This window comes from Lycium barbarum, chromosome 5 (assembly GCF_019175385.1).
Source record: "Lycium barbarum isolate Lr01 chromosome 5, ASM1917538v2, whole genome shotgun sequence".
NCBI classification, from domain to species: Eukaryota; Viridiplantae; Streptophyta; class Magnoliopsida; order Solanales; family Solanaceae; genus Lycium; species Lycium barbarum.
The window spans coordinates 87,699,199-87,723,968 of record NC_083341.1 but is presented as its reverse complement, the minus strand read 5'-3'; the positions used below and the strand labels follow the sequence as shown (position 1 = coordinate 87,723,968).

At 40.2% G+C, this 24,770-nt stretch overlaps 1 protein-coding gene across 1 annotated transcript; it reads left to right on the top strand.

The window, feature by feature from the left end:
* The first annotated feature begins 11,324 nt into the window (after positions 1 to 11,324).
* Positions 11,325 to 15,125, top strand: LOC132639556 (uncharacterized). The gene is made up of 4 exons (XM_060355994.1): positions 11,325 to 12,294; positions 12,400 to 13,134; positions 13,252 to 13,496; positions 13,671 to 15,125. The coding sequence occupies exons 1-4, from the start codon at positions 11,325 to 11,327 to the stop codon at positions 15,123 to 15,125; spliced, it is 3,405 nt and encodes a 1,134-aa protein (XP_060211977.1).
* Positions 15,126 to 24,770: the final 9,645 nt, after the last annotated feature.

Sequence of the window (24,770 nt, the reverse complement as noted above, 5' to 3'; positions counted from 1 at the left end):
ATGAGCATTCTCGGTGATTTTGACTAATCAAGACATCCAAGCCCACACACTGCAATCATACCATTTAACTTACACAAATCAACAAATCCCTAATGGACAGTGTGCTGAATGCAGAAGTAGAAACAACATACATTTCTACACTTTACATGAGCTCACACAATTCCAACAAAGCCATACATAGGTCGATTTTAATTCATTAACTTAACTAACATGCAGCCAGATTCAACTGATTTGAGACAAAACATATACTTAGTAGAATTTAAAACTAATAATACCTAACCCATGCAAAATAACTGAACTGAACAGCCATCTAAAACAGACAGAACCTATTTCAATACTCATATTTTATACACTCTATTGCATAACTATAATTAGTCTAGTATAAAGATTCCTTAGCCACATGTCTTTAATACAACAATCACAAGCTTAGACATAGACCCTGCTTGAACAAAACAACATACTCAAACCTCAGTCAAATCAAGGATACACTGTTCATACAGTAATAAACAACCAAAACTTTGATCAAACTTTCATTATTACACTAACAAACAAAGAAATATATATCCAAACTTAGAGGGATATAAAGGAGGTTTATTGGTACAGGTCTGATCAAATCATGCAAAGAATAACAAATGCCCTATAGCCCCTTTCATGAGCATATAATTAAATAAGTATGTAAACTTAAACAAGGTTCATAGGCCTGTACATACATTTTATCCATATCAGACCACTCTAGTTGTTTGCATGAGTTTTAATTCCAAACTAGTTGCAACATGATAGTCATTTAGCTCATTTTAATCAGAAAAATGGTATTTAACCAGAGACACTATATGTTTATAAGCTAATTGAAGTTGAATTCAAATCCTTGTTGATCCTATTTAGACCTGCTAACATCATTTAAATCCTATTTCAGCATGCTGAAGAATATATGAACCAAAATAAACTCATGCCAACACCAAAAACCTATCAGAATCAGCTTATAGCCTAGCATAGAGACATTAATGATATCATATTAGTATAGTTCATACTGACACATAATCAAACTACTAAACTAGAAGTTAAACCAAACTAAACAGGAAACATCCCAATATTGTAACTTCTGAACTGAGACTAGACTAACTAAAAAAAGGGAATGTGCATAATGCTTCCTAGCTACGCTGAACTGAATAAACCCAACTGAGACAACAATCATGAACGAATACACGAACACTTACTGAGCCACCAGACTGCAATTAATTAACTAAAGAAGTGTTGTTCATATACTTAAACAAGCCAAACTACATTATTACACAAAAACATGCTTAACCACCCAAACAGACCAATACCGGAACACACTTATCCATCAAACTGAATCAAATTAACTATACTAACATGCTGGCAGCACGGAATAATAAACCAAAGTAACGCAGGGCAACCAACGAATGCCAAATAAAATAAAATAAAAATATAAAAAATGGGAAATTACCTTCTTCGGGTGCAGCGAAGTGGGTGCGAAGCCTTCGATATACACTCGAACACTTGTCAAATCCGAGCTTGCGATGCTCGGATTCAAAGCCCAACTAACGCAAACGAAAAAATGACTGGTATTCTTCTCGATATTCAACAACACGATTACGATTACAGATTCAAAATCCTTTCCTCTTTAGGGGGATTTTGTGGGGTTTCCAATTTTAATTTCTAGGAGATTTCTGCGGGTAAATCACCTAGTTCTTGGGGAATTTCATGAACCGAAAAAATCCTCCCGTCAAATGACTTGGAAACGATTATTTATAGGGCGAAATCTAGGGTTTCTTGTGAAGAAGAGAGAGAGAGGAGCGTGAAGAGGAAAGGAGCGGGGGACAAAGGGAAGTGGGGGACAGAGGGAAGTGGGAGCGGCGGAGGCGTGGGAGAGAGGAGCGTGGGGGACAGAGTGAAGTGGGGGTGAGGAGGAGCGGAAGAGAGAGGGTAGAGAGAGAACAGGGAGCGGGGGGGGGGGGGGGGGGGGGTGTGCGGAGGCGTATGGAGGAAAATGAACAAGGAACCCTAATGGTTCCTTGTTAAATGAAAGGGCGGGTTGGGTCGAAATTTGGACTGGGTTGGCTGAAAATGTTGGGCTGGTTGTTGAATGAATAGTGGGCTGGGTATTAAAATGTGGGCTGATTAATTGGGCCATTTATTTGGCTGAAATTGTTGGTCCTTCCTCCTCTATTTAATTATTTTTTGGGCTTCTAATTTAATAACTAGTACAACATATACTATGATAATTAGTGATCAATATGTAGAAAATAAAAATCTTGATAAATTATAATTATTTTTAACGAGTACAAAAATCCGAAATAAAATGATGACGAACCCTTTTGAGATTTGTGACAAAGTAGTGCTAGTAATGTTGATAGTAAAAAAAATAGTGAAAAATGAAAGTATCGATATTAATAGTAGTAGCAATAAAAAATAATAGTGAAAATAAAGTGTTTAACTCGTCAATAAATTAGAAGCTCCAGGAAATAAATTGAAATAGAGGAGGGACAAAATTGGGTGTCAACAATGGCAATGTAAATGCAGGGAGATTACGAGCCAGAGTTTTATTGCACCGAACATCCTAGATGGGGTTAAAGTTGCTGACGATTCCTGAAGCTGGGCAGGAGTATATGAAATGAAAGCAAATTCTCATTCTCTACGTGGTAGGGGATTCTCCTTCAATTGAAGTGTTAGAGAGATTTATTCTTTTGCAATGGAACTTCGCATCAAGACAGAAGGTACTTTACCATACGGAAGGCTATTTGGTAGTAATGTTCAACTTAGTTGAAGATAGCAATGAGGAATTAGTGTCTGGGCTTCACCTGATTAACAAAAAGGCAGTAATTACCAAATCATGGGCTGGTGGCTTTGATTTAAATCATGAAATCCTCAAGACTCTTCCACTTTGAGTTAAACTGCTGAATCTACCATTACGCTCTTGGAGTATGGACTCGTTGAGTCAAATTGGTAGAACATTGGAAGCCATGTCTACATTGATGCATGTACTATGAATGTCGAACATATCTCACTTCCTCTTATACTTGTCTAAATGGATGTAACAAGAAAGCTATCAGAATTTGTTAAAGTCAAAACCCCTAGTGGCAATGTTTTTATCAGCCAGGTAAATACAATTAGATGCCTGAATTATACCATAAATGCCGCCAGCTAGGCTATGTGTGTAAGGAGGACAATTCTCTGGAAACAAACCACATTAACAACAACCTGAGTGGTTCAAGCAAGTGTGGCAATCAAACGTGTTGGAAAATTAAAGGGAAATTGTGGCCCAAAAAGTAGATGAACAGGCTGGGAAACCAGTCACTACAGATGGGAAATCTACTGAAGTATCCATCACTGAAAAATGAGATGGATGGAAAGCAATAACTGGCAAGTCAGCTGTTAAAACTGTGTAGAGTGCAGATAAGACAAGTTTGATGCAAGTGACTAATGGTTGAGTCCCTTAACAGAATTACAGATGCAGCAAGAATTTCCTACTTTGGTGTATGTGAAGGGGAAGAATAGTCAAAGAAGTAGAGGAAGAGGTGTTAGTCATAAACCTGATATTGTCACATGAAGCGAATCACCTAGAACATAAGGGGACTGAATAAGCTTTACAACATGAGGAGTTTAAGGGATTTTTTTTATTAAAGAAAGTAAAGTTAGTAAAATAGCAGTACTTGGGACTAGAGTTAAGGCTCATAAAGCTCAAGCTATAATAAAGAAGGTGGTTCCATAATGTGCATGGAGATACAATTATGAAGAAAGTGATAGAGGTAGAATATGAGAGGTATCAGGTGTGGAGCTCTAATGTAGTGAACTTTATCACCATTAGGAAAACGTCACAAATTATTCATGGATATGTTAAGGGACTTACTCAAAACCTAAAATTCAGCTTCACAGCAGTTTATGGACACCATAATGTGGGGGACAAGAAAAATTTATGGGATGATCTCAAGGACATCAGTAATTCTAAGCAAGGGCCTTGGATCAGTATGGGTGATTATATGCAATGCAACAGGTAGAGGACAAAGTGTTTCGGAATCCAGTACATGAAATTAAAATTTGAGACATCAATAAATATTTCGGGATACTGTAGTTACCAAACTGACTACAATAGGGAAATATTACAACAGGCTAAACAATCATGTATGCAGCAAGATTTATAGGACACTTGTAATGCAAAATGGATGAACCTTTGTATTCATTTGACTGTCAATGTTTTGAACTTAGGGTAGCTGATCATTCACCTCTAGCTATACAATTTGTGAGCAAAACTGGTAATACTCCTAGTCCTTTTAGGTTTTTAAATCAGTTGGCTTCTCATCAGGATTTCCTGAAGGTGGTGGAACAAAATTTAAACAAAGAGATAGGTCTACAACTATGATAGCATTTGGAAGAAATTGAAGTAACATGATCTCAAAGTTCCGAACACACAAGAATTCAGTGGTGCTACTCAAAAGGTTCTATCCATTAGACAACAACTACAGAAATTCAGGAACAGCTAAGGGGACAAAATCAAACAACTGCATTGAAGAATGATGAAAGAGAGTTAAAACTTCAGTTAGAAAAATGGGGGACCATTGAGGAATCAATTATCAGGCAAAAATACAGGGTTCAGCGGTTGAAGTTAGAAGACTCTAATAATGCATATTTGTATGTCTGCATGAAGAATAAAAGTTCTCAAAACAAGATCAACCAGCTTGCTGCAGAAAATGGAGATATACTTAGTACAGAGGAGGGGATTCATCAGTAGATCATCAAGTTTTATAAGCAACTATTAGGGACTACTGCTGATCACTTTGAGGTATTCAACCCTGAAAAGCTCGCGAATGGATTGATCTTAAATAAAATTCAGCAATTGAAACTCATAGAACCAGTCAATAGTAGTGATGTGCGGGAGCTTAAAGCTCCGGGAAGTGGTGGTTATAACTCATGCTTCTTCAAGAAGGCATGGAGAATTATTGGTGAAGACATCACTAATTCTTACTTTTTTTGAACCTTGTGAGCTATACAAGCCCCTTAATTGTGCAACAATTATTCTTATTCCAAAAGTGAAGAACCCCAATACCTTTAAAGAATTTAGGCCAATCTCCTGCTGCATAGTGGTCTATAAAATTATCTCCAACATCCTTACCTACAGATTACAGAACATTATAGTCAAGCTACTTTTGTTCCTAGAAGAGTGATAAATGACAACATCATTTTAAGTCATGGGCTGATGAAGGAAGGGATATGGGAGAAAGGACATCTCAACAAGATGCATGATCAAAATCGACATGAGAAAAGCTTATGATCCTTGGAATGGGAATTTTTTAAATAAATGTTAATAGGTTTGGATTTTCATGCGTGGATTACGAAGTGTGTTACTATAATATCTTATTCAATCGTAATGAATGGTAGACCTACTAATCCTTTCCCTGCAAAGTGGGTTCCAAAGGTGATCCCTTGTCTCCTTAATTGTTTGTCCTATTAATGGAGTACTTGACCAGATTTCTAAAGAATTTAAAGAAGAATTCAGACTTTAATTTCCCCTCCCCCTCCCCCCCACCCCCCCCCCCCCCCCCCCCACCCGATTCTTTCTATTTTGTAGAGGAGATCTCATTTATGCTCAAATGGTGTATGATTACTTTTAATATTTTTCAAGATCCTCTGGTTTAGTTGCAAATATAGACAGGAACTCTATTTACGTTGGGGGGGGGGGGGGGGGGGGGGTTACTCAGGATGTACAACAGTCGATTCTGGAAAGATTAGAAATAATGTAGGGGGTACTGCCTATAAGGAGTTTAGGGGTTCCACACAGTAGTAAAAGGATGAAAATTATGCAGTGTCAGCCACTGCTTGAAAAGATGATAGGCAGCATCTCATCCTGGACTGCTAATTTTCTAATATATGTGGAGATGCTTCAGTTGATTGATTAAGAATGTACTTTTTTCCATTTAAACATTCTAGTCTCATATCTTTGTTCTACCAAGGAAGATAGTTCAACTAGTGGAAACTAATTACAGGAGGTTCATATGGACAGGAAGTAATGAGGTCTAAAAAAATATTGTATTACTTTGGGAGAAAATTTACTATCCTAAAGTGGCAAGGAGTTTCAATGTGCTGGTATGGAACAGTGCTACTACTTGCAAGCTACTCTAGAATTTTTGCAGGAAAAGGGACATTTTGTGGGTGTAATTGGTAAACACCCACTATATAAAAGGTAAGGAGATATGTTCCTTTCCATGTATGCAAGCTTCATGGATAGTTCAGAAAATGCTAAAGGTAAAGGAGCATCTGGGAAGAGTTAGTGGCAGCATTCTTGAACTAACGAGCATGAGGACATTCACTGTCAAATAAATGTATAGGAAGCTCAGAGGAACCTTCAGTAAGGTTCCATGGATGTTATACAACAATTTAGAGTCCCCCTAAGTGGATATTATTACTTGTTATGACAATACATGGGGAGTTCTACACTAAGGATAGAATTGCTAAGTGGGAAATGTATCACACCACAATTTGGTAAGGCGTGACTAGCACACGGCACCCTACGGGAACCGAGCGAACCAAACTGTAACTCACATTTTCTGTATCTCGAAAGGCAACATAAGACCAAGGTACTACAAGCCATAGGGGCACAAACCCAAAAGATAACATACTTACGTCTTCAAACTAATCTCGAGTGCATGAGCCGGTAAGGCTATCCATAATAATGATACAACATAGTATAAGTCGAGAAACTTATAAGATATCTAACTGTGCATATCTGTCTACGAGCCTCTACAGGATTACATGACATAAAGTGGCCATAACAGGGCCCCGCCATACCCATGTAAATGCATATGCAGCCATGCTAACTCACAGGGCAACTCCGAAGCAAGTGGAGCGCCACGACTCTGCCTGCTGAGCTGGTATCCTTACTGAAAGATCCGTCAAGATGTATCTCAAGACCTGCGGGCATGAAACGCAGTGCCCCTAGCAAAGGGACGTCAGTACGAGCAATATACTGAGTATGCAAGGCAAAAAGTGCAACAAAATAGCCATATACTAAGGATGAGAAGAATAAGAATCAACCTGGCTTTTCTGAACTACCGATGGAAATCTAGCATATGTATACATACCTTTTCATCTTCTTGTGATCATTACTAGGTCTGTATACCCTACCATAGTCCTAGTTACCTTATCATCAAACCTTATATGCACATGTGTTGCGGCGTGCAACCCGATCCATACATGATACATGTCTCTCTCTATACTCTCGCATGCTTAACCATATATATGTACAGTACTGTGCCTTTATCATACTAATCATCCTATACTAACTGCACAACTGATCAGTGGTAACAACCCGACTAGCTGAAGCTCGGTGGTAGTAACAGCCCGTCCGATTATCGCACTATCGATTATCGCCCGACGGTAGAGCACAACTGCCCGACTGATCAGCAGTAACTGTCCGACCGGCTGTAGCATGGTGGTAACTGCCCGACTGGCTGCAGTCCAGTGGTAAATATATACATACATACATCTGCCCAACCGGCCGTAGCCCGGTGGTAACATCTGCCCGACTGGTCGTCGACCAGTGGTAATTATAATCAACACCATAACTAATCATCTACAAGTAATCTCTATGCCCTTCCCGTGGTCATCACTTAACTCGAAGGATCTACATAATCACATAAGACTTATAAGCACAGCTCAGGCCATTAGTACTTCTTTCCACTTGACTAGACTAAAACCAAATCCTAAGATAAAACATGAATCTTTCTTCGAACATTAAATACCTCATTAGAGATCCTCTACTAGCACACTATTCATGTCCTATAATACATCCCGTAAGAACCAGTTCCTAAACTCATTTGATTAATATTATGGAACCGTCATCATGAACACGTCTCACCTTGAAGGAACAAAGTCATAAGATGAGATCAACATCAATAGCCATGAAACAAGCTCGATGATATCAAAAGAACATCGAGAACTGTAAGCTTTTGGTACTTTTAGAAACGGGTTTATTGAAGATGTTACATATAGGTTCACAACAAAAGAATCATGCCTTAAGAAAGAAAGGTTTAGCCTTAACATACCTTGGATCTTGCTCCTTGACCTTACCACTTATCTCCTGACATCTAATCTACATATAAAATCATTCATACTATTATTAGGCTCACCATCATACACTTGTCTTAGTCCTTCAAATAAATCTTTCTAGAATCTGCCGAAATTTCGGCAGCATCTCCCCTATATTCTTTACCTCCTCCAAATACCAAAACAACTCCCAAACAATAACAACAACATCAACAACCATATCAATACCAATATATTTCATAAAACATCCCACACGATGTTTCTCCAATATTCAAACCAACCATAACAACATCCATAATACCATAATCAAAGAATTATATTCAACTCTTTATGATTTTTCTCCTATGATTCTTTCCTTTCCAAGAATTGCTAAACCTTTATATCAACTTAATCATGTAAATAATAGCAAGAACCTACCTTATAGTATAAGAACTTCACTTTATTCGTCCTTTCCAAGATCAAGTTCAACACCACTTTAAGATGAAACAAGAACAATTATCTTCCATAAAGTTTCCTTGAGGTTTTAATGTTAATATTCTCTCTTGATGATTTGGAAAGGTTATGAAAGATTATGGAGTATTATGGAAGATTAGGGAAAATTATAGAAAGTTAAGGAAAGTTATAGAACTCCAAAGAGTTCTGTGGAAGAGTGGAGGGTGAGAAAATGGTGAAATATCATGAAACTTAATGGGTTAGAGGGGTATTTCTAGGTGTGTTTCGGGAGATTATGAAATCAGACGGCAAACCCTAGTGAGAGAGAGCTTGTTTTCACTATTAATGGCGTCTAACGCCACTGGAGAACCTCCTCTTGAGGTTGTCCAGCATCCACAACCAACTACTTTACCTACAAAACCCTTAGATTATTCACATATTCTACAACCTTCAACTTTGAACACTAAGAATAAGGCAACTACGTACAATTATGAAATTCCCTTAAAGAAAGTGAACTACGTGCATGGTGAGCCAATGGTTGAATATACCATGGAGGAGATCAAGCATATGATTTTCCAAGAGGATTTGGAGTTTGCAGTAATTGGAAAATTCAGTCACGGTTGGCCAGATCTCAATTATTTACGTAATGCTATTGCTATACAATGTGAGTTGAAAGCTAAGTGTACGATAGGCTTGTTATGTAATCGTCATGTTCTTATAAGGTGTACATTGCTGGAAGATTACGTAACACTAATGTCCAAGCCTGCTTTTTGGATCAAGGACAAGCAGTGGTATTATTCCATGCGTACGTTAAAGTGGGATCCTTGGTTTACACCCGAGGAGGAGACTAGTATTGCCATTGCATGGATATCATTCCCAAATCTATCTCCTAATTATTATGGTGAGTCTCAATTATTCTCTATGGCATCTGCAGTGGGAAGGCCTCTAACTCTAGATTTGGCCCCAAAGAACAAGACTCGACCTAGTTGTGCTCGAGTGAAAGTGGAAGTTGATTTATTAAAAGATCATCCTAAAAGAGTTGCTATACAAGCTGTTGCTAGTATTGGGAAAACTAGGACCAAGTGGGTGAACATACAATATGATTTTCTGCCTAAATATTGTAAAACATGTTGCCTAAAAGGTCATAATGAAGAGGGTTGTTGGAAACTCAATCCTAGTCTACTGCCTAAAGATGATACTAAAGATGAAGAAGCTGAGGTAGAGTTTGGTTTGGGAGAATCAGAAGAGGTGCAAGTTGACAATGGTTAACAGGTTGCAGTTGTCAAGGGAGTAACAAGAACAATCAAGCCGCAATGGCTCAGAACAAGCAGTCAGCTGCTCAAGGTAATAAAACTGGTCAATGGCAAACTCAGGCAAGAAAACTCAATAAGGGCAGAAGGGATGTCTTAAAATTTTTACAAAGTGGTAAGGTTATAGGCAACACACATGATCTATACAAGGGACAAGTTGGCAATGGTAAGCAAAATATGAATAATACTGGTGCACAGATGGTTTTTAAAGCCAAGCCTCATGAAATCAAAATTGCACATAATACTGATGGTTCTCAGCAACATACCAATCAGTTTGCAGCTTTAGGCGATAATAATGAGGTGCATGATGATAATGATGTGCATGAGGATGTATTGGAAGTTCTGTATGAGAAGGGTGCACTAATGCAGAAGGCCATGATTCTCACTGCAGTTACTGATATGCAAGTGGCTAAGGTGAATGACATTGTGGATGATTTGCTAGTAGTGATCAAGGACAAGGAGAAACAAACTAAAAATCAGGTTGTGGATCCAAATGTTGATAATCAGATATCAACAGCAAAGAAAGGAAAACTTATGAGTCCAGCTGATGCTAGGAATGCTCTTGCATGTGCAGTGCATGTTGGTTCTCCATTGAACCGGATTGGTAGGGTACAGACTACAACAGTGTTGAATCATGTAACAATGGATCAAACACATGGTTCAGTTTTGCAAGCAAATCAACTTGCAATGGTAGAGAGGCCTTTGAATGTTCATGCAGCAGTTTTTACACCTAACAAGGATAAGTATTCTCCTAACAGGAAAAAGGTGGATTCCCCTTTTAAGTTAGTGGAAGATTTAGTAACCTTCAATCAAGTTTGTCATGATGTTCCATCTACCTCCTTTGCTGCTAATGATGGAGGTATAAGATTGTGGAGTTAACAGATAGAGGAGGATATGGAGGATGGAGAAATTCATACTGACAAACAGGATGACCAGACTAGGGAGTTTTCTAGTCCTTCTCAGACTGCTTTAGAGGTAATGTTTGGTAAGGAGGGTGCACAAGATGATGGAAAGTTGCAGGATAAGGAACATAACTCCTTAAACCTGCAGAATCCTGTGACTAGTGCAGCAGATGCTAGCCAAGAAGTGCACACAGAAGTAGATGAGCTTGAGGACAAGGCCTCCAATGATAAGAAGAACCAAAAGAAGTCAGAAGGCAACTCAGCAGGGACCTTACAGGTTACAAAGGCCATTTCAAAGGAAATCAATCAAGTAACAGGTGCAGATGATGAGGGAGTTATGCAGGTTGCAGTACCACCTGGGGAGGTGCTAAGAGTGGATATGGATGAAGAATCCACTGCCCAAAATTTCCAAAATGCAGCAATAGATGGTGATCTATCACCTAGGAAAATTGTGAAAGGTGCTGGTAGAGGCAGAAAGAAACCAGCAAGTCAAAGCACACCTCAATTTCTTGGGGTGACAACAAGGAGAGCCAATTATAAAACCCATAATTAGTGACGAATGCACTAATTTGGAATATTAGATTAGTAAATACAAAAAAAAGCTTTTAAGAGGCTTTTGACAATGCATAATAGACACAAGTTTTTCCTGGTAGGCCTTATGGAGCCTTTTCAGCAGTCTTACAAGTTGGAAAGCTACAGGAGGAGATTGGGAATTGACACTGCTTTGTGTAATGTCTCTGGGAAAATATGGGCTTTTGTCAATGAAGATTACCAAGTTACAGTTATGATTGATAGTGTGCAGCAGCTTACTCTAAAACTGCACAATGTGAATTCTGAAGAAAAGTTGATTGTCACACTTCTATATACAAAATGTGACAGAATGGAAAGAATTGAACTTTGGGAATCTTTGTATTATCTGGCTTCTGATATGACATTGCCATGGCTTGTTGGTGGAGACTTTAATGTCATATGTGATGAAGAGGAGAAGTATGGTGGCCTGCCAGTGTCTTTGAATGAAGTGGAGGACTTTAGACACTGCATAAATACATGTAACCTTACAGACTTGGGTTACAAGGGCAGTGTGTTCACTTGGTGGAATGGGAGAGGTTTTGAAGATTGTGTGTTTAAAAGGTTGGATAGGTGCTTGGGTAATATTGAGTTTCAGCAGCTATTTCCAGGCCTGCAGATAACGCATCTGATCAAGCAAGGATCAGATCATTCCCCACTTTTCATAGAATGCAAGGACCAGGTTCCAAAAGTGAGAAAATCTTTCAAATTTCTCAAAATCTGGGCCAAACATGAAACTTTCATGGATATAGTCAAAGAAAACTGGATAACTGAGGTGGAAGGCAATGCCTTCATGAAATTCAACTCCAAGTTGAAAAATATGAGGAAGGCACTGTCACAATGGAGTAGAGCAACATTTGGAGACATTTTTCAGAGAATCTCCAATCTTGAAGAAGTGATCAAAGTTCATAAAGGTCTGTTTGAGGAGAATCCAACTCTGCAGAATAGAGCAAAGTTGAGACAGGTGGAGGCTGAGCTGACTAGAGTATATGCTCTAGAAGAGGAATACTGGAAACAGAAGGCAGGTATGGGGTGGTTCCAAGATGGTAATAAGAATTCTAAATTCTTTCACAATTATGTTAATGGTAGGAGGAAAATGCTTCAGCTGAAAAGGATTTAAAATAATCAAGGGCAGTGGTTAGATGATGAAAATGATATTGCACAGGAGGCTTTGAGATTTTTTCAGGATCAATTCCATCAGCAACCAGAAAATAGAGATCCTGCAAGATTTGATATCTTGCATCATGTCCCTTCTATGATCACAAGGGAACAGAATGAGGACTTGGTTGCAAGTCCTACCAAAGAGGAAGTGAAACTGGCAGTTTTTGGTCTGAGTAGTACTAGTGCAGGAGGACCTGATGTTTTCACAGGTCTGATCTATCAAACATGCTGGAATGTTGTTGGTGATGATTTATTCAACATGGTATGGGATTTTCTCAGAGGTGTTGACTTGCCTAGATACATAACTCACACACACCTTGTTCTTCTGCCTAAAAAGAAAGATGTTCAAACTTTTGGTAACATGAGACCAATAAGTTTGAGCAACTTTGTGAACAAGGTAATCTCTAGAGTTATACATGAAAGAATGATGCATCTGTTACCAGACTTGATTTCTCAGAATCAGGCAGGTTTTGTGAGAGGCAGAAGTATAGTAGAAAACATTCTACTAACTCAAGAGATCATAACTGATATAAGGCTGAGAACTAACAAAGGCAAGAAGAATGGAAATGCGGTAGTGCCAAATGTGGTCATGAAACTAGACATGACAAAGGCCTATGATAGGTTGTCATGGCTGTTTCTTACTAAAGTACTGAGGAAGATGGGGTTTTGTGAAAGATTCATAGGTCTGATCCATGAGCTCATAGGTAACAATTGGTATTTAGTCCTTATAAATGGTCAGCCACATGGTTTCTTCCATTCTACTAGAGGGGTCAAGCAGGGTGATCCTTTATGACCAACCTTGTTTATTCTTGCTGCTGAAGTATTGTCAAGAGGTTTGAATGCAGTTCATGATAATCTGTGGTATACTGGCTTTGGTTTTCCTAAGTGGAGTCCAAAAATAAATCATCTAGCATATGCAGATGATACCATAATATTTACATCTTCTTGTGAGATCTCTTTGACTTTGATAATGGATGTCCTAACTCAATATGAGAATGCATCTGGTCAGCTGATAAACAAGGCAAAAAGTTCAGTATATTTACATGACAAGGTTGATGAGGAAACTGTTTTGAAACATGATTTTCCTTTAATGTACTTAGGCTGTCCTATTTACTATAGTAGAGCATGCTAGGCCTTTTACTCTGATCTGATCACCAAAGTAAGGAACAAGCTTCAGGGATGGAAAGGCAAATTGCTTTCATTTGGTGGAAGATCCACTTTGTTGGCTCATGTATTACAGGCAATGCCAATCCATCTACTATCTGCTATGGATGCTCCTTCCTTTGTGATTAATAAGCTAAACAAGATATTTGCTCAATTATTTTGGAGCAATTCTATTGGTGAGGTTAACATACACTGGGCTAAATGGCATAAGGTCTGTATGCCTAAGGAAGAAGGTGGACTTAGTTTTAGAAGGCTGGAGGATATGTCTATGGCCTTGTTTTCAAAACACTGGTGGAACTTCAGAACCAGGCCTTCTTTATGGAGTTCATTTATGAGCAACAAATACTTAAAAAAGAACAATCCAATTCTGGTACCTTGGAAAAGAGGCTCTCATGTTTGGAGAAAAATGTTGAGAGCAAGGGATGCAATTGATCATCTCATTTGGTGGCAACTCACAATGGGCTCTTTTTTATTTTGGTTTGACAATTGGTCTGGATTGGGACCACTCTATTTTCTTACTCCTCCTGATTTCTACTGTGATGAAAACATCAATAATATTGATGATGTGGTTATAGATGGCAGGTGGAATGAAAATATTCTGAGAAACTGTTTACCTGAGGAACTTGCTGAACATATACTGCATGAAGTACACCCTCCAAGTAATCCTGATGAACTTGACAAGCCATGGTTGACACTGGAAGCTAGGGTTGAGTTTTCTGTGAAATCAGCTTGGGAGTATTTAAGGTCTAGAGGCCATCCTAGGGATGCATACAAGAAGATTTGGGTGAAAGGCCTCCCTTTCAAAGTAGCCCTCTTGATGTGGAGGGTGTGTCACTTCAAAATACCTCTGGATGATATGATTAGAAGCTGGGGATACCATATGCCATCAAAATGTTTTTGTTGTGCAGAACCTAAAGAAGAATCAGTACCATATATTTTTTTGAAGTGCCAAACTGCTCAAAGGGCCTGGTCTTATTTCTCTGCTGCTGCTGGTATCAACATTGCAGAATTGAACTTGCATCAAGTGATTACAAAATGGTGGACTACTGATACACTAGCTAGACTGAAGCCTATTTTTTATGCTATCCCTTCTATAATTATGTGGGAGTTGTGGAAGAAAAGAAATGGGGACAAGCATGGAAATAAGGTTTCTACTAGCAGGGTGATATATCAAGCATCAAGCAACATCCAACGGTTGGTGAAATTAAGAAAACCAGGCATAAGATCTGTCCCTCATAGATGGTTGGAAATGTTGAAGATTCTGGAGAATTTTGTGCCAAAACTACAAATTACAAAAGTCCTGTGGACTTTACCTGCTGCAGGAATTTGGAAGTGCAATACTGATGGGGCCACTAAAGGGAATCCTGACAGGAGTGCTTATGCTTTTTGTGTAAGAAATTCTGATGGAGACTTGGTTTATGCAAGGGACAAGGATATAGAGGAAACCACTAACACAGTATCTGAAACAATGGCTTTGCTTGGTGCTGCAAGATTTTGTCTGGAAAAACATGTGACACTCCTTTATTCTTGAAACTGATTCTTTACTGATGAAAAAGATTCTGGATAGAGAATGGAAGCCTCCATGGAATATTATTCATGTAGTAGAGGAGATTTGGGATATAATGCATAATGCAGATGTTCAAGTACTGCACATAACGAGGGAAGGAAACCAATCAGCAGATCATCTTGCTAATTATGCACTGGATAATGGAGAAGTGAATGTATTCTCTTTTGCAGAACTTGACTCAATAGGAAGGAGGATTCTCAATAGTGACAAATTGCAGTGTCCCTACCTGAGAATTAGAACTGTCAAAAGATATTGCTGATGGATGATAAAGCTGAGGATCTGAGTTGGAGTTGGAGTTGGTGTTGTACTGATAAATATCACTCATCATGTTCAAGTCCTTTTGGAGGAGAACATGATGAGGTCTCATACGCTAACAGTTGTTTCCATTTTGCAGGTACACATTATGCATGGAAACTGGAAGTCTACAAGTTTTCTGGAAATTCTACTGGTTTTTGTATCATTGATCCTATTAAAATTGGAAAGGATATAATACATACTGAGTTGAATTTTCATTTTTCCCAAGTTATTCAAATACTTGGCACCATTGATCCTATTCATATAGGAGATGACATGGTCCATCTGTTAGATTACATTCACCAGAAGATCAACTTTCTGAGGCTAACTTGGAACTCTAAGGATAAATTTCAAGTTATAAACAAAGCTGATCACATGCTTTGTCCTATTGATCCTATTCACATAGGACATGATATGGGAACATCAGAAGTTGATTAGATGATGGTACTGGACTCATACAGCAGAGAGACAAGAAGAAATCAAGACGGCTTTGTAAGACTATTTCTTGGGAATACCATGATTCTGCACAGTGATCACTTGAGGATGGTAGGTACTCAGGAATTTCCAGAATTGCTGTCACGGGAAGTAAGGCAAATCCTTACAGTGACAATCAATCCCTATATGATGACAAATCCTTATGCAGTGGTATTAGTACTTTGTGCTCAATTTGCAGAAGAGATGACATTATATGGAAGCTGGTGTGGTTGCATTAAGGAATCTAGTGGCATCAGATGCTCAAGTTATATATGGCAGATAGTTTCAAGCAGGAAAGGAACAAATTCAGTGTTAAGATCACTCAGATCATCATGTAGCAAGTTGGGATCATGCTTGCAAAATCTCAGGCAGTTAGTATCCAGCAGTATATCATATGTATATTGCAGTATACTACCTGAGTTTTGGAGGATAACTCTTGGGTTACTGATAGACAAAGGACATACATGGGCATTCATGAGTTTCTAAAGGATTGCAGGCCCTGATATACACAACTACATTGCTGATATACACAGATGTACAACTGATATTGGAGTGTTGGCCAACTTATGCATCAAGGGATCTAACATGGGACATATTTTGGTTAACAAGAGGAAGAACAGCATTCACATATGCAAAATAAATGGGATTAGCAGTTCATCTACTCAAGTTTTAGTCTTTTACCACTTTCTTATTTTAGCAATTTGTATTTCCAACTTAAGTCATCCTATAAGACTTAGGTTAGTCCTTAGTTTAATTCTTGCATTTTTATTAGCCACATTGGCAATCTTTGTAAAGACTCCTTAATTTGTTGCTTTGAGAAAATTTATAAAATCAGCCCTAGGCTCACAAGCCTAGTGGAATTTTGTTTTTTAAAAAAACAAATAATAAAAAAAGGTGTGGTTCGGGTACTGTAGCAGCACTGTAGCAGGTCAGTTACTGTAGCACACGTTTCGGCTCGGTCAGCTGAACTTGTAACGTCCATAATTCTCTACTCCGATATTGTATCGACAAGCGGTTTATTGCGTTAGAAACTAGACTCGACGAACTTTATTTTACACTTTACTTTGCTTCAAAACTCCTCATCTGCTAAAAGATATTCTTTCTCCAATTTGGGCCAAAATTGCCCCTCATATTTTCTTCCAAGTTCCAACAAATTTAATTTCCTTAATTCACTTGCCCTTCAATCCTTTCATAGCTTACTATATAAACTTAAATCCTTATAACCATAAGTTAAACACATATAAGCTCACATATTTCCTGAAAGGTAGCTCGAATCTTAACAAAATTTTAGTAAGATGTGACTGGCACTCGGCACCCTACGGTAACCGAGCAAACGAAATTGTAACTCACGTTTTCTGTATCTTGAAAGGCAACATAAGACGAAGGTACTATAAGCCATAGGGGCACAAGCCCAAAAGATAACATACTTACGTCTTAAAACTAATCTCGAGTGCATGTGCCGGTAAGGATATCCATAATAATGATACAACATAGTATAAGTCGAGATACTTATAAAATATCTAACTGTGCATATTTTTCTACGAGCCTCTATAGGATTACATGACATAAAGTGGCCGGAACAGGGCCCTATCATACCCATGCAAATGCATATGCAGCCATGCTGACTCACAGGGCAACTCCGAAGCAAGTGGAGCGCCACGACTCAGCCTGCTGAGTTGGTATCCTTACTGAAAGATCCGTCAAGCTGTATCTCAAGACCTACGGGCATGAAACGCAGCGCCCCCAGCAAAGGGACGTCATTACGAGCAATGTACTGAGTATGCAAGGCGAAAAGTGCAACAAAATAGCCATATACTAATGATGAAAAGAATAGGAATCAACCTGGCACTTCTGTATACCCTACCATGGCCCTAGTTAACTTATCATCAAACATTATCCGAACATATGTTGCGACGTGCAACCTGATCCACAGATGTATATATATATATATATCTCTATACTCTCGCATGCTTAACCATATCTGTGTACAGTACTGTGCCTTTATAGTACTAATCATCCTATACTAACTGCCCAACTGATCAGTGGTAACTGCCCGACCGGCTGCAGTTCGATGGTAATAACTGCCCATCCGATTATCACCCGACGGTAGAGCGCAACTGCCCAACTGATCAACGGTAACTGCCCGACCAGCCTGTTACACCTCGGAAAATTTTGCGTTACCAAAGCTGTAGATGGCCTAGTATAGGCCAAATGAAGAGTAAAGTTACGCCAGGATCAATGAGGTTAAGCTTCCGAGGCTTTGGAAGAAAGTTAGGCAAGGTCTGATACAAAAATTTTGGTCTAAATGGAAGAAATGATATGTTCTAGTATATTAATAATTTTGAAGTAAAACAAAATTTTAAAGTGAATTTCGGGAAGTCTAGTTTCCAACACAACAAACCGCTCCTCAATCGGACATCGGGGTAAGGAGATATGGACATTACAAGTTGGATGGGCGAGCCAGGAAAATGGTCTGCGCGAACGCGCCAGCAAGTGGCGCGAACGCGCAGAAGGCCAAAGGGCCAATACAGCGCGAACGCGCTGAACAAAAATTTGAAAATCAAGTTCGGAATGAAAGTTGTGTTATAAGAAGGTAATAATAGCATATATATGACATTTGGAGACCATATGGTGTAAATTAGTTCATATGTTAATTGACGAAAAGCCCTCGTGGCTGCAAGCTAAGTGGGGCCCACATGTCGGAGTTTTAAAAAAGGACATATGAAGATACATACGCGTAGCATATGGAAAGTTGAGCAAGTCATAAGAAGGACCCATAAGCCAAAAATGGGCATAAGCCCTCCAAAAGGACAATTTAAGGAAACATTTTCGGATGATCTGACTTCTAGGGGCAACAACGGCATTATAGGTTTGGAATTTGGGAAAACCCCCAGAATTCAAAGTTCTAGATAATTGAATTAGCTTTCCAACCATAGGTCGTGGTCCCTCATACGATATCGGGATTAAGAGTTATAACCGTTTTACTGAACGAAGGTCCGGGCAGAAAAACAGTGCCAGCCCGAACGCGCCAGAAGGCAGCGCGAACGCGCTGAACACTTTCCCAGCTGCTTCTGGCAGCTTCCAAAACAATTATAAAGAGGGGGAGACCCCCTCATTTTCAGTCAAAACCCACGAAAAACACCCCAAAAATCCCAGAAAATTTCCCAACTTTCCACCACCAAATGTTAGCCCAAACCAGGTATAATTTCCCAATTTCAGTCCGGATAGCGTATAGTTTTCACTGCAGAATCGTATGGCAGTGCGTTGTGGCATAAAACTAAGGTGAAAAAGGGAAGATACAACAATATTATAAGGAGAAAGGTATGAATCTCTTCCTATTTGTGTTAATACTAGTTTATTTACGAAGAAGGCGCGATTAAATAATTGTATACTGAGTTAATTACTTATAAAAGTTGGAAAACAGTGTGTGGGCTGTTTTATGGAATATGTTGAAATGGAAAAGGATATTATTGATGTTAGTATTGTTGTTGTGTTGTTGGCTGCTGAATTAAAAATTCGGGCTAGGCATATAAACAGGGGAGATGCTGCCCAAATTTCTGTAGAAAGGTGTTAACTTAAGATTCAATTCCTAAGGGCTTATAATTAATACTTGGTAATTGTGACCATTTGTAGATTTTGGAGAGTTTGGGATTTGAATTTGGAGTAGCGTAAGAAGCGGAAAAGGTATGTAAGGCTTCGCTTTTCCTTCTTTTGGCATGTCTTAGACCTATTAGGCTTGGATACGAGCCTCGGCGGCGATCCTATTCTTAGAAATCCGAGTTTGAACTTGCCCCTTTTTCAATCAATAGAATTGAACTAAGTTTGGCATATATTGATGAATCAATTGTGTAAACATCTATAATTCGCCCAAATTGAACTGAATGACGCTAAGACCTTCGTAAGTGATTTTATAAAGCCTAATGTATGCAATTTGTGTACGCCACCTCGACTTGACCCGAGGTGGGCCCACAATCCTCGAGACTTATTTGTGTTGTTCTAGTTGACTCATTTCTATACAATAATTAAGGAAAACGTGTGGTTACTATTCCTAGTTGCTGTGATTCGCATATATCCTCTGAAATAAGTATCTAGAAACTCTGATACGAATATTCTGAGTTGAACATCCAGATACAGATAATCCGTTAGGAGTATCCTTTGAACCCTTCGATGTCTCGCTTTTCAGGTAATAGTATGTCCGATCATTTCATCGAACCTTGTAAACGTTTCACGATTAAGTAATGAGATAAGTAAGAAAATTGTGTTTCTAAAAGAATTTGGTAAGTCTTAATGTCCTTAACCTTCATGGAAAATGTTCTAACAGGAGTCTGTAAGTATGATAGCACGTTTGAAGATATGATATGATATGAGATGATATGACGGTATGTATATAATATGTATGGATCGGGCTGCACGTTCCGCAGCAATACGTTATTTTACTTATGGATCGGGCCGAACGTTCCTCGGCAGTGTACGTGGTATTATGGATCGGGCCGTACGTTCCACGGCAGTAAATGTATATTATGGATCGGGCCGAACGTTCCTCGGCAGAGTATTCTATATTATGGATCGGGCCGTACGTTCCACGGCAATATGGTATGTATATATGGATCGGGCCGTACGTTCCACGACAGTATATGATATGTATATATATATGGATTGGTTGTATGAATATGTATATGGGGACATAGGACGCCATCACGTAAGGTTTGTGTTTGGGAAGTAATCATTTCGGTATTCTAGATGATTTATTCATTTTTGGTACTTTTCCAACATATGGCACCGGTAAGTATGATGTACGTTCGGAAGATAAGCATCTTGGTATTCTGACTATTGCACTTACTCTCTTGCACCGTTGTTCCGGTTACGTTTCTATTTTCCGTATTCTATGCCTTACATACTCAGTACATATTCCGTACTGACCCCCTCTCTTCGGGGGCTGTGTTTCATGCCCGCAGGTACAGACGCTCGTGTAAGAGATCTGCCGGTCTAGGTTACCTGTTCTGCTATTCCGGAGTGCTCCCTTGTCCCGGAGTCCATCTTTTGGTACATACCTTTCTGCCATGTACATGTATGTGTATATTCAGGGGTACGGCGGGGCCCTGTCCCGTCATATGATTATGTTATGTCTGTTAGAGGCCTGTAGAAATATATGTGGGTCATGGGTCGCTGTTGTCCGGTTACGTATGCGGTTTGCTCCGACAGCCTCAACGGCTTGTATGTATTTATGCTTTGGTCTGATGTGTATGAGATATGCGACTATTTCGGAAAAAGAAAAAAAAATCTGTGTTAATGGTTATAGGTTAAACAAGAATGAGATATGACTATGTTGATTGGTAAACAGGTAAGCACGGGTGCCCAGCTCGGGCACCAGTCACGGCCCACGGGTTTGGGTCGTGACAGAAGTGGTATCAGAGCAGTTTGTCCTCGGAATGTCTACAGGCCGTGTCTAGTAGAGTCTTGTTTATCGGTGTGTTGTGCACCACATCTATAAACAGGAGGCTACAGGACATTTAGGGAGTTATCTTCTTTGGATCTTAGATCGTGCGATAGAGCTGTGTTATTAGGATGATCTCTTCTGACGGGTTATTATGTTTTCAGCGATGCCTCCGAGAAAAGCGACAGCTGCCAAGAAGGGCAAGTCAGTAGCAGTTGAGGAGACCAGTCAAGCTCAGAGAGTTACTCGGGCCCATGCTCAGACTATACCCGAGGTTATGCCTCAGTCAGAGGGCTCTGCTACGCCACCATCGTTGGAGGATCCTGGAGTAGCGGCCGCTACCACTATGGATCAGGAGGCGGCTCCGCCAGTAGCTCCAGAGGCTCCAGCGCCCGAGCCATTAGCTCCTCAGTTAGGAGCAGAGTATAGGGCAATGAGAGATGTTGTACAGTTATTGACGAGGATAGTAGCAGCGCAGGCTCACAGGTCTGGACCAGGGGGTGATTATGTGGATAGACGTGACAGTATAAGAGTTCGCCACTTTCTGACCTGTAATCCTCCGGAGTTCTATGGGTCAAAGCCCGACGAGGACCCCCATGATTTCATTCGACAGATGCGGCGTGTGCTGGGGCTAGTCAAGGCCTCGAAGACCGAATCTGTGGAGCTGGCTTCACACAGATTGCGAGATGTAGCGCTTAACTGGTATGAGTCCTGGGAGCTATCCAGAGACGAGGGTGCTCCCCCAGCTGTATGGGATGAGTTTGTATCCGCCTTTCTCGGCCACCTTTTGCCCCCAGAGTTGCGGCGGGCGAGAGTTGACAGATTTTTACTGCTGAGACAGAATGGCAGGAGTGTCCGAGAGTACAACTTAGAGTTTGATTCTCTGGCCAGATATGCACCTACCATTGTGGCGGATATGGCTGACAGGATGCATCGGTATGTGATGGGGTTGGATGATTACCTGATTAATAGTTGCCTGGCGATGGCATCCCAGCCCGGGATGGATATTGCCCGGGTGCAGGCGTATGCCCAGGGGATGGAGGATAGACGCAGAACGCGTCAGTCCGATAGAGACTACTACCGGGGCCAGCCCAAGAGGGCCAGATCAGCTAGATATTTCAGGGAGTCTCGAGGCGGTCAGCCTCAGCAGCAGCACAGTGGGCATTTTTCTCAGCCAGCCCGTAGTATGTCTTCCCAGTTCACGGGCGGGCGATTTGATAGCACTGGACACTCAGGGGCAGGCCAGAGCTCCAGGGCCTCGGGTTCGCAGGGGGTCAGAGGTTCCGGTACCACGGGTGCTTGTTTTACTTGTGGCTATTAGGGCCATTATATGAGGGATTGTCCGCTTAAAAGAGGTTCAGCTAGTGCAGCCCAGCCTACCGGATCAATTGCTGGTCCATCTTCCCGTTCTATAGCCATGCGCCCTACGGGGCAAGGTATGCTGACACCAGCAGGTCGCGATAGAGGTCGGGGCGGAGTTCCCAGTTCTAGCGGTCCTTCGAACCGCACATATGCTTTGGCCAGTCGACAGGACCCGGGGGTGCCACCAAATGCGGATACGGGTATGTTAATGTTCCTTTCCCGAAACGTATATGCATTGACAGATTTAAACTCTATTTTGTGATATATTTTCCCCTCCTAGCCCCTGATAGAATTGGGATAAGACCCAGATTGATAGGGCCGGTTAAGATAGCTATTCATACGGATAAAAAGTGAATGTTGAGAATTTGAAAGGCTAATTTGATAGTTACATAATAAGGAAAATGAAAGACCCTCTTTAGAGCGGAGTGGGATCCGCTACGAGAACTTTTCGAAAATTGTTAAGACCCCCGACTTGTCCTAAATGATGTGAAAAAGGGCGTGCGGGGCAGTCGACTCAACTATATCAAGCATTAACGCACCGAAATTCATCAGAGTTTCGAGGTTAAGCGTGCTGGGGCAAGAGAAATTTTAGGATGGGTGACCCCCTGGGAAGTGTACTAAAAGTTTCAAAAATGTAGATCTAAGAGACAAATAGGGAGTTAGGGCGAATATTAACAAGATATTGGAGTAACAAACATACTTGTTATGGTATAACCGTATTAAAGGAAGAATGATCCGATAACGGGATGTACCCGATAATAAGATTATGGACGGACTACAAGACTAGTATGAACATTCGAGGACGAATGTTCCTAAGGGGGGGAGGATGTTACACCCCGGAAAATTTTGCGTTACCAAAGCTGTAGATGGCCTAGTATGGGCCAAATGAAGAGTAAAGTTACGCCAGGATCAATGAGGTTAAGCTTCCGAGGCTTTGGAAGAAAGTTAGGCAAGGTCTGATACAAAAATTTTGGTCTAAATGGAAGAAATGATATGTTCTAGTATATTAATAATTTTGAAGTAAAACAAAATTTTAAAGTGAATTTCGGGAAGTCAGTTTCCAACACAACAAACCGCTCCTCAATCGGACATCGGGGTAAGGAGATATGGACATTACAAGTTGGATGGGCGAGCTAGGAAAATGGTCTGCGCGAACGCGCAGAAGGCCAAAGGGCCAATACAGCGCGAACGCGCACCCACGTGGCGCGAACCCGCTGAACAAAAATTTGAAAATCAAGTTCGGAATGAAGGTTTTGTTATAAGAAGGTAATAATAGCATATATATGACATTTGGAGACCATATGGTGTAAATTAGTTCATATGTTAATTGACGAAAAGCCCTCGTGGCTGCAAGCTAAGTGGGGCCCACATGTCGGAGTTTTAAAAAAGGACATATAAAGATACATACGCGTAGCATATGGAAAGTTGAGCAAGTCATAAGAAGGACCCATAAGCCAAAAATGGGCATAAGCCCTCCAAAAGGACAATTTAAGGAAACATTTTCGGATGATCTGACTTCTAGGGGCGAAAACGGCATTATAAGTTTGGAGTTTGGGAAAACCCCCAGAAATAAAAGTTGTATATAATTGAATTAGCTTTCCAACCATAGGTCGTGGGCCCTCATACGATATCGGGATTAAGAGTTATGACCGTTTTACTGGAACGAAGGTCCAGGCAGAAAAACAGTGCCAGCGCGAACGCGCTGAACACTTTTCCAGCTGCTTCTGGCAGCTTCCAAAACAATTATAAAGAGGGGGAGACCCCCTCATTTTCAGTCAAAACCCACGAAAAACACCCCAAAAATCCCAGAAAATTTCCCAACTTTCCACCACCAAATTTTAGCCCAAACCAGGTATAATTTCCCAATTTCAGTCCGGATAGCGTATAGTTTTCACTGCAGAATCGTATGGCAGTGCGTTGTGGCATAAAACTAAGGTGAAAAAGGGAAGATACAACAATATTATAAGGAGAAAGGTATGAATATCTTCCTATTTGTGTTAATACTAGTTTATTTACGAAGAAGGCGCGATTAAATAATTGTATAC

Excerpts from the sequence above, each read along its gene's own strand:
- LOC132639556 (XM_060355994.1), top strand. The coding sequence starts at position 11,325 with ATGCATAATAGACACAAGTTTTTCCTGGTAGGCCTTATGGAGCCTTTT. Across the intron at positions 12,295-12,399 it reads ATACTGGAAACAGAAGGCAG|GGCAGTGGTTAGATGATGAA; the intron begins GTATGGGGTGGT and ends AAAATAATCAAG. Across the intron at positions 13,497-13,670 it reads ACAAGGTTGATGAGGAAACT|GCAATGCCAATCCATCTACT; the intron begins GTTTTGAAACAT and ends CATGTATTACAG.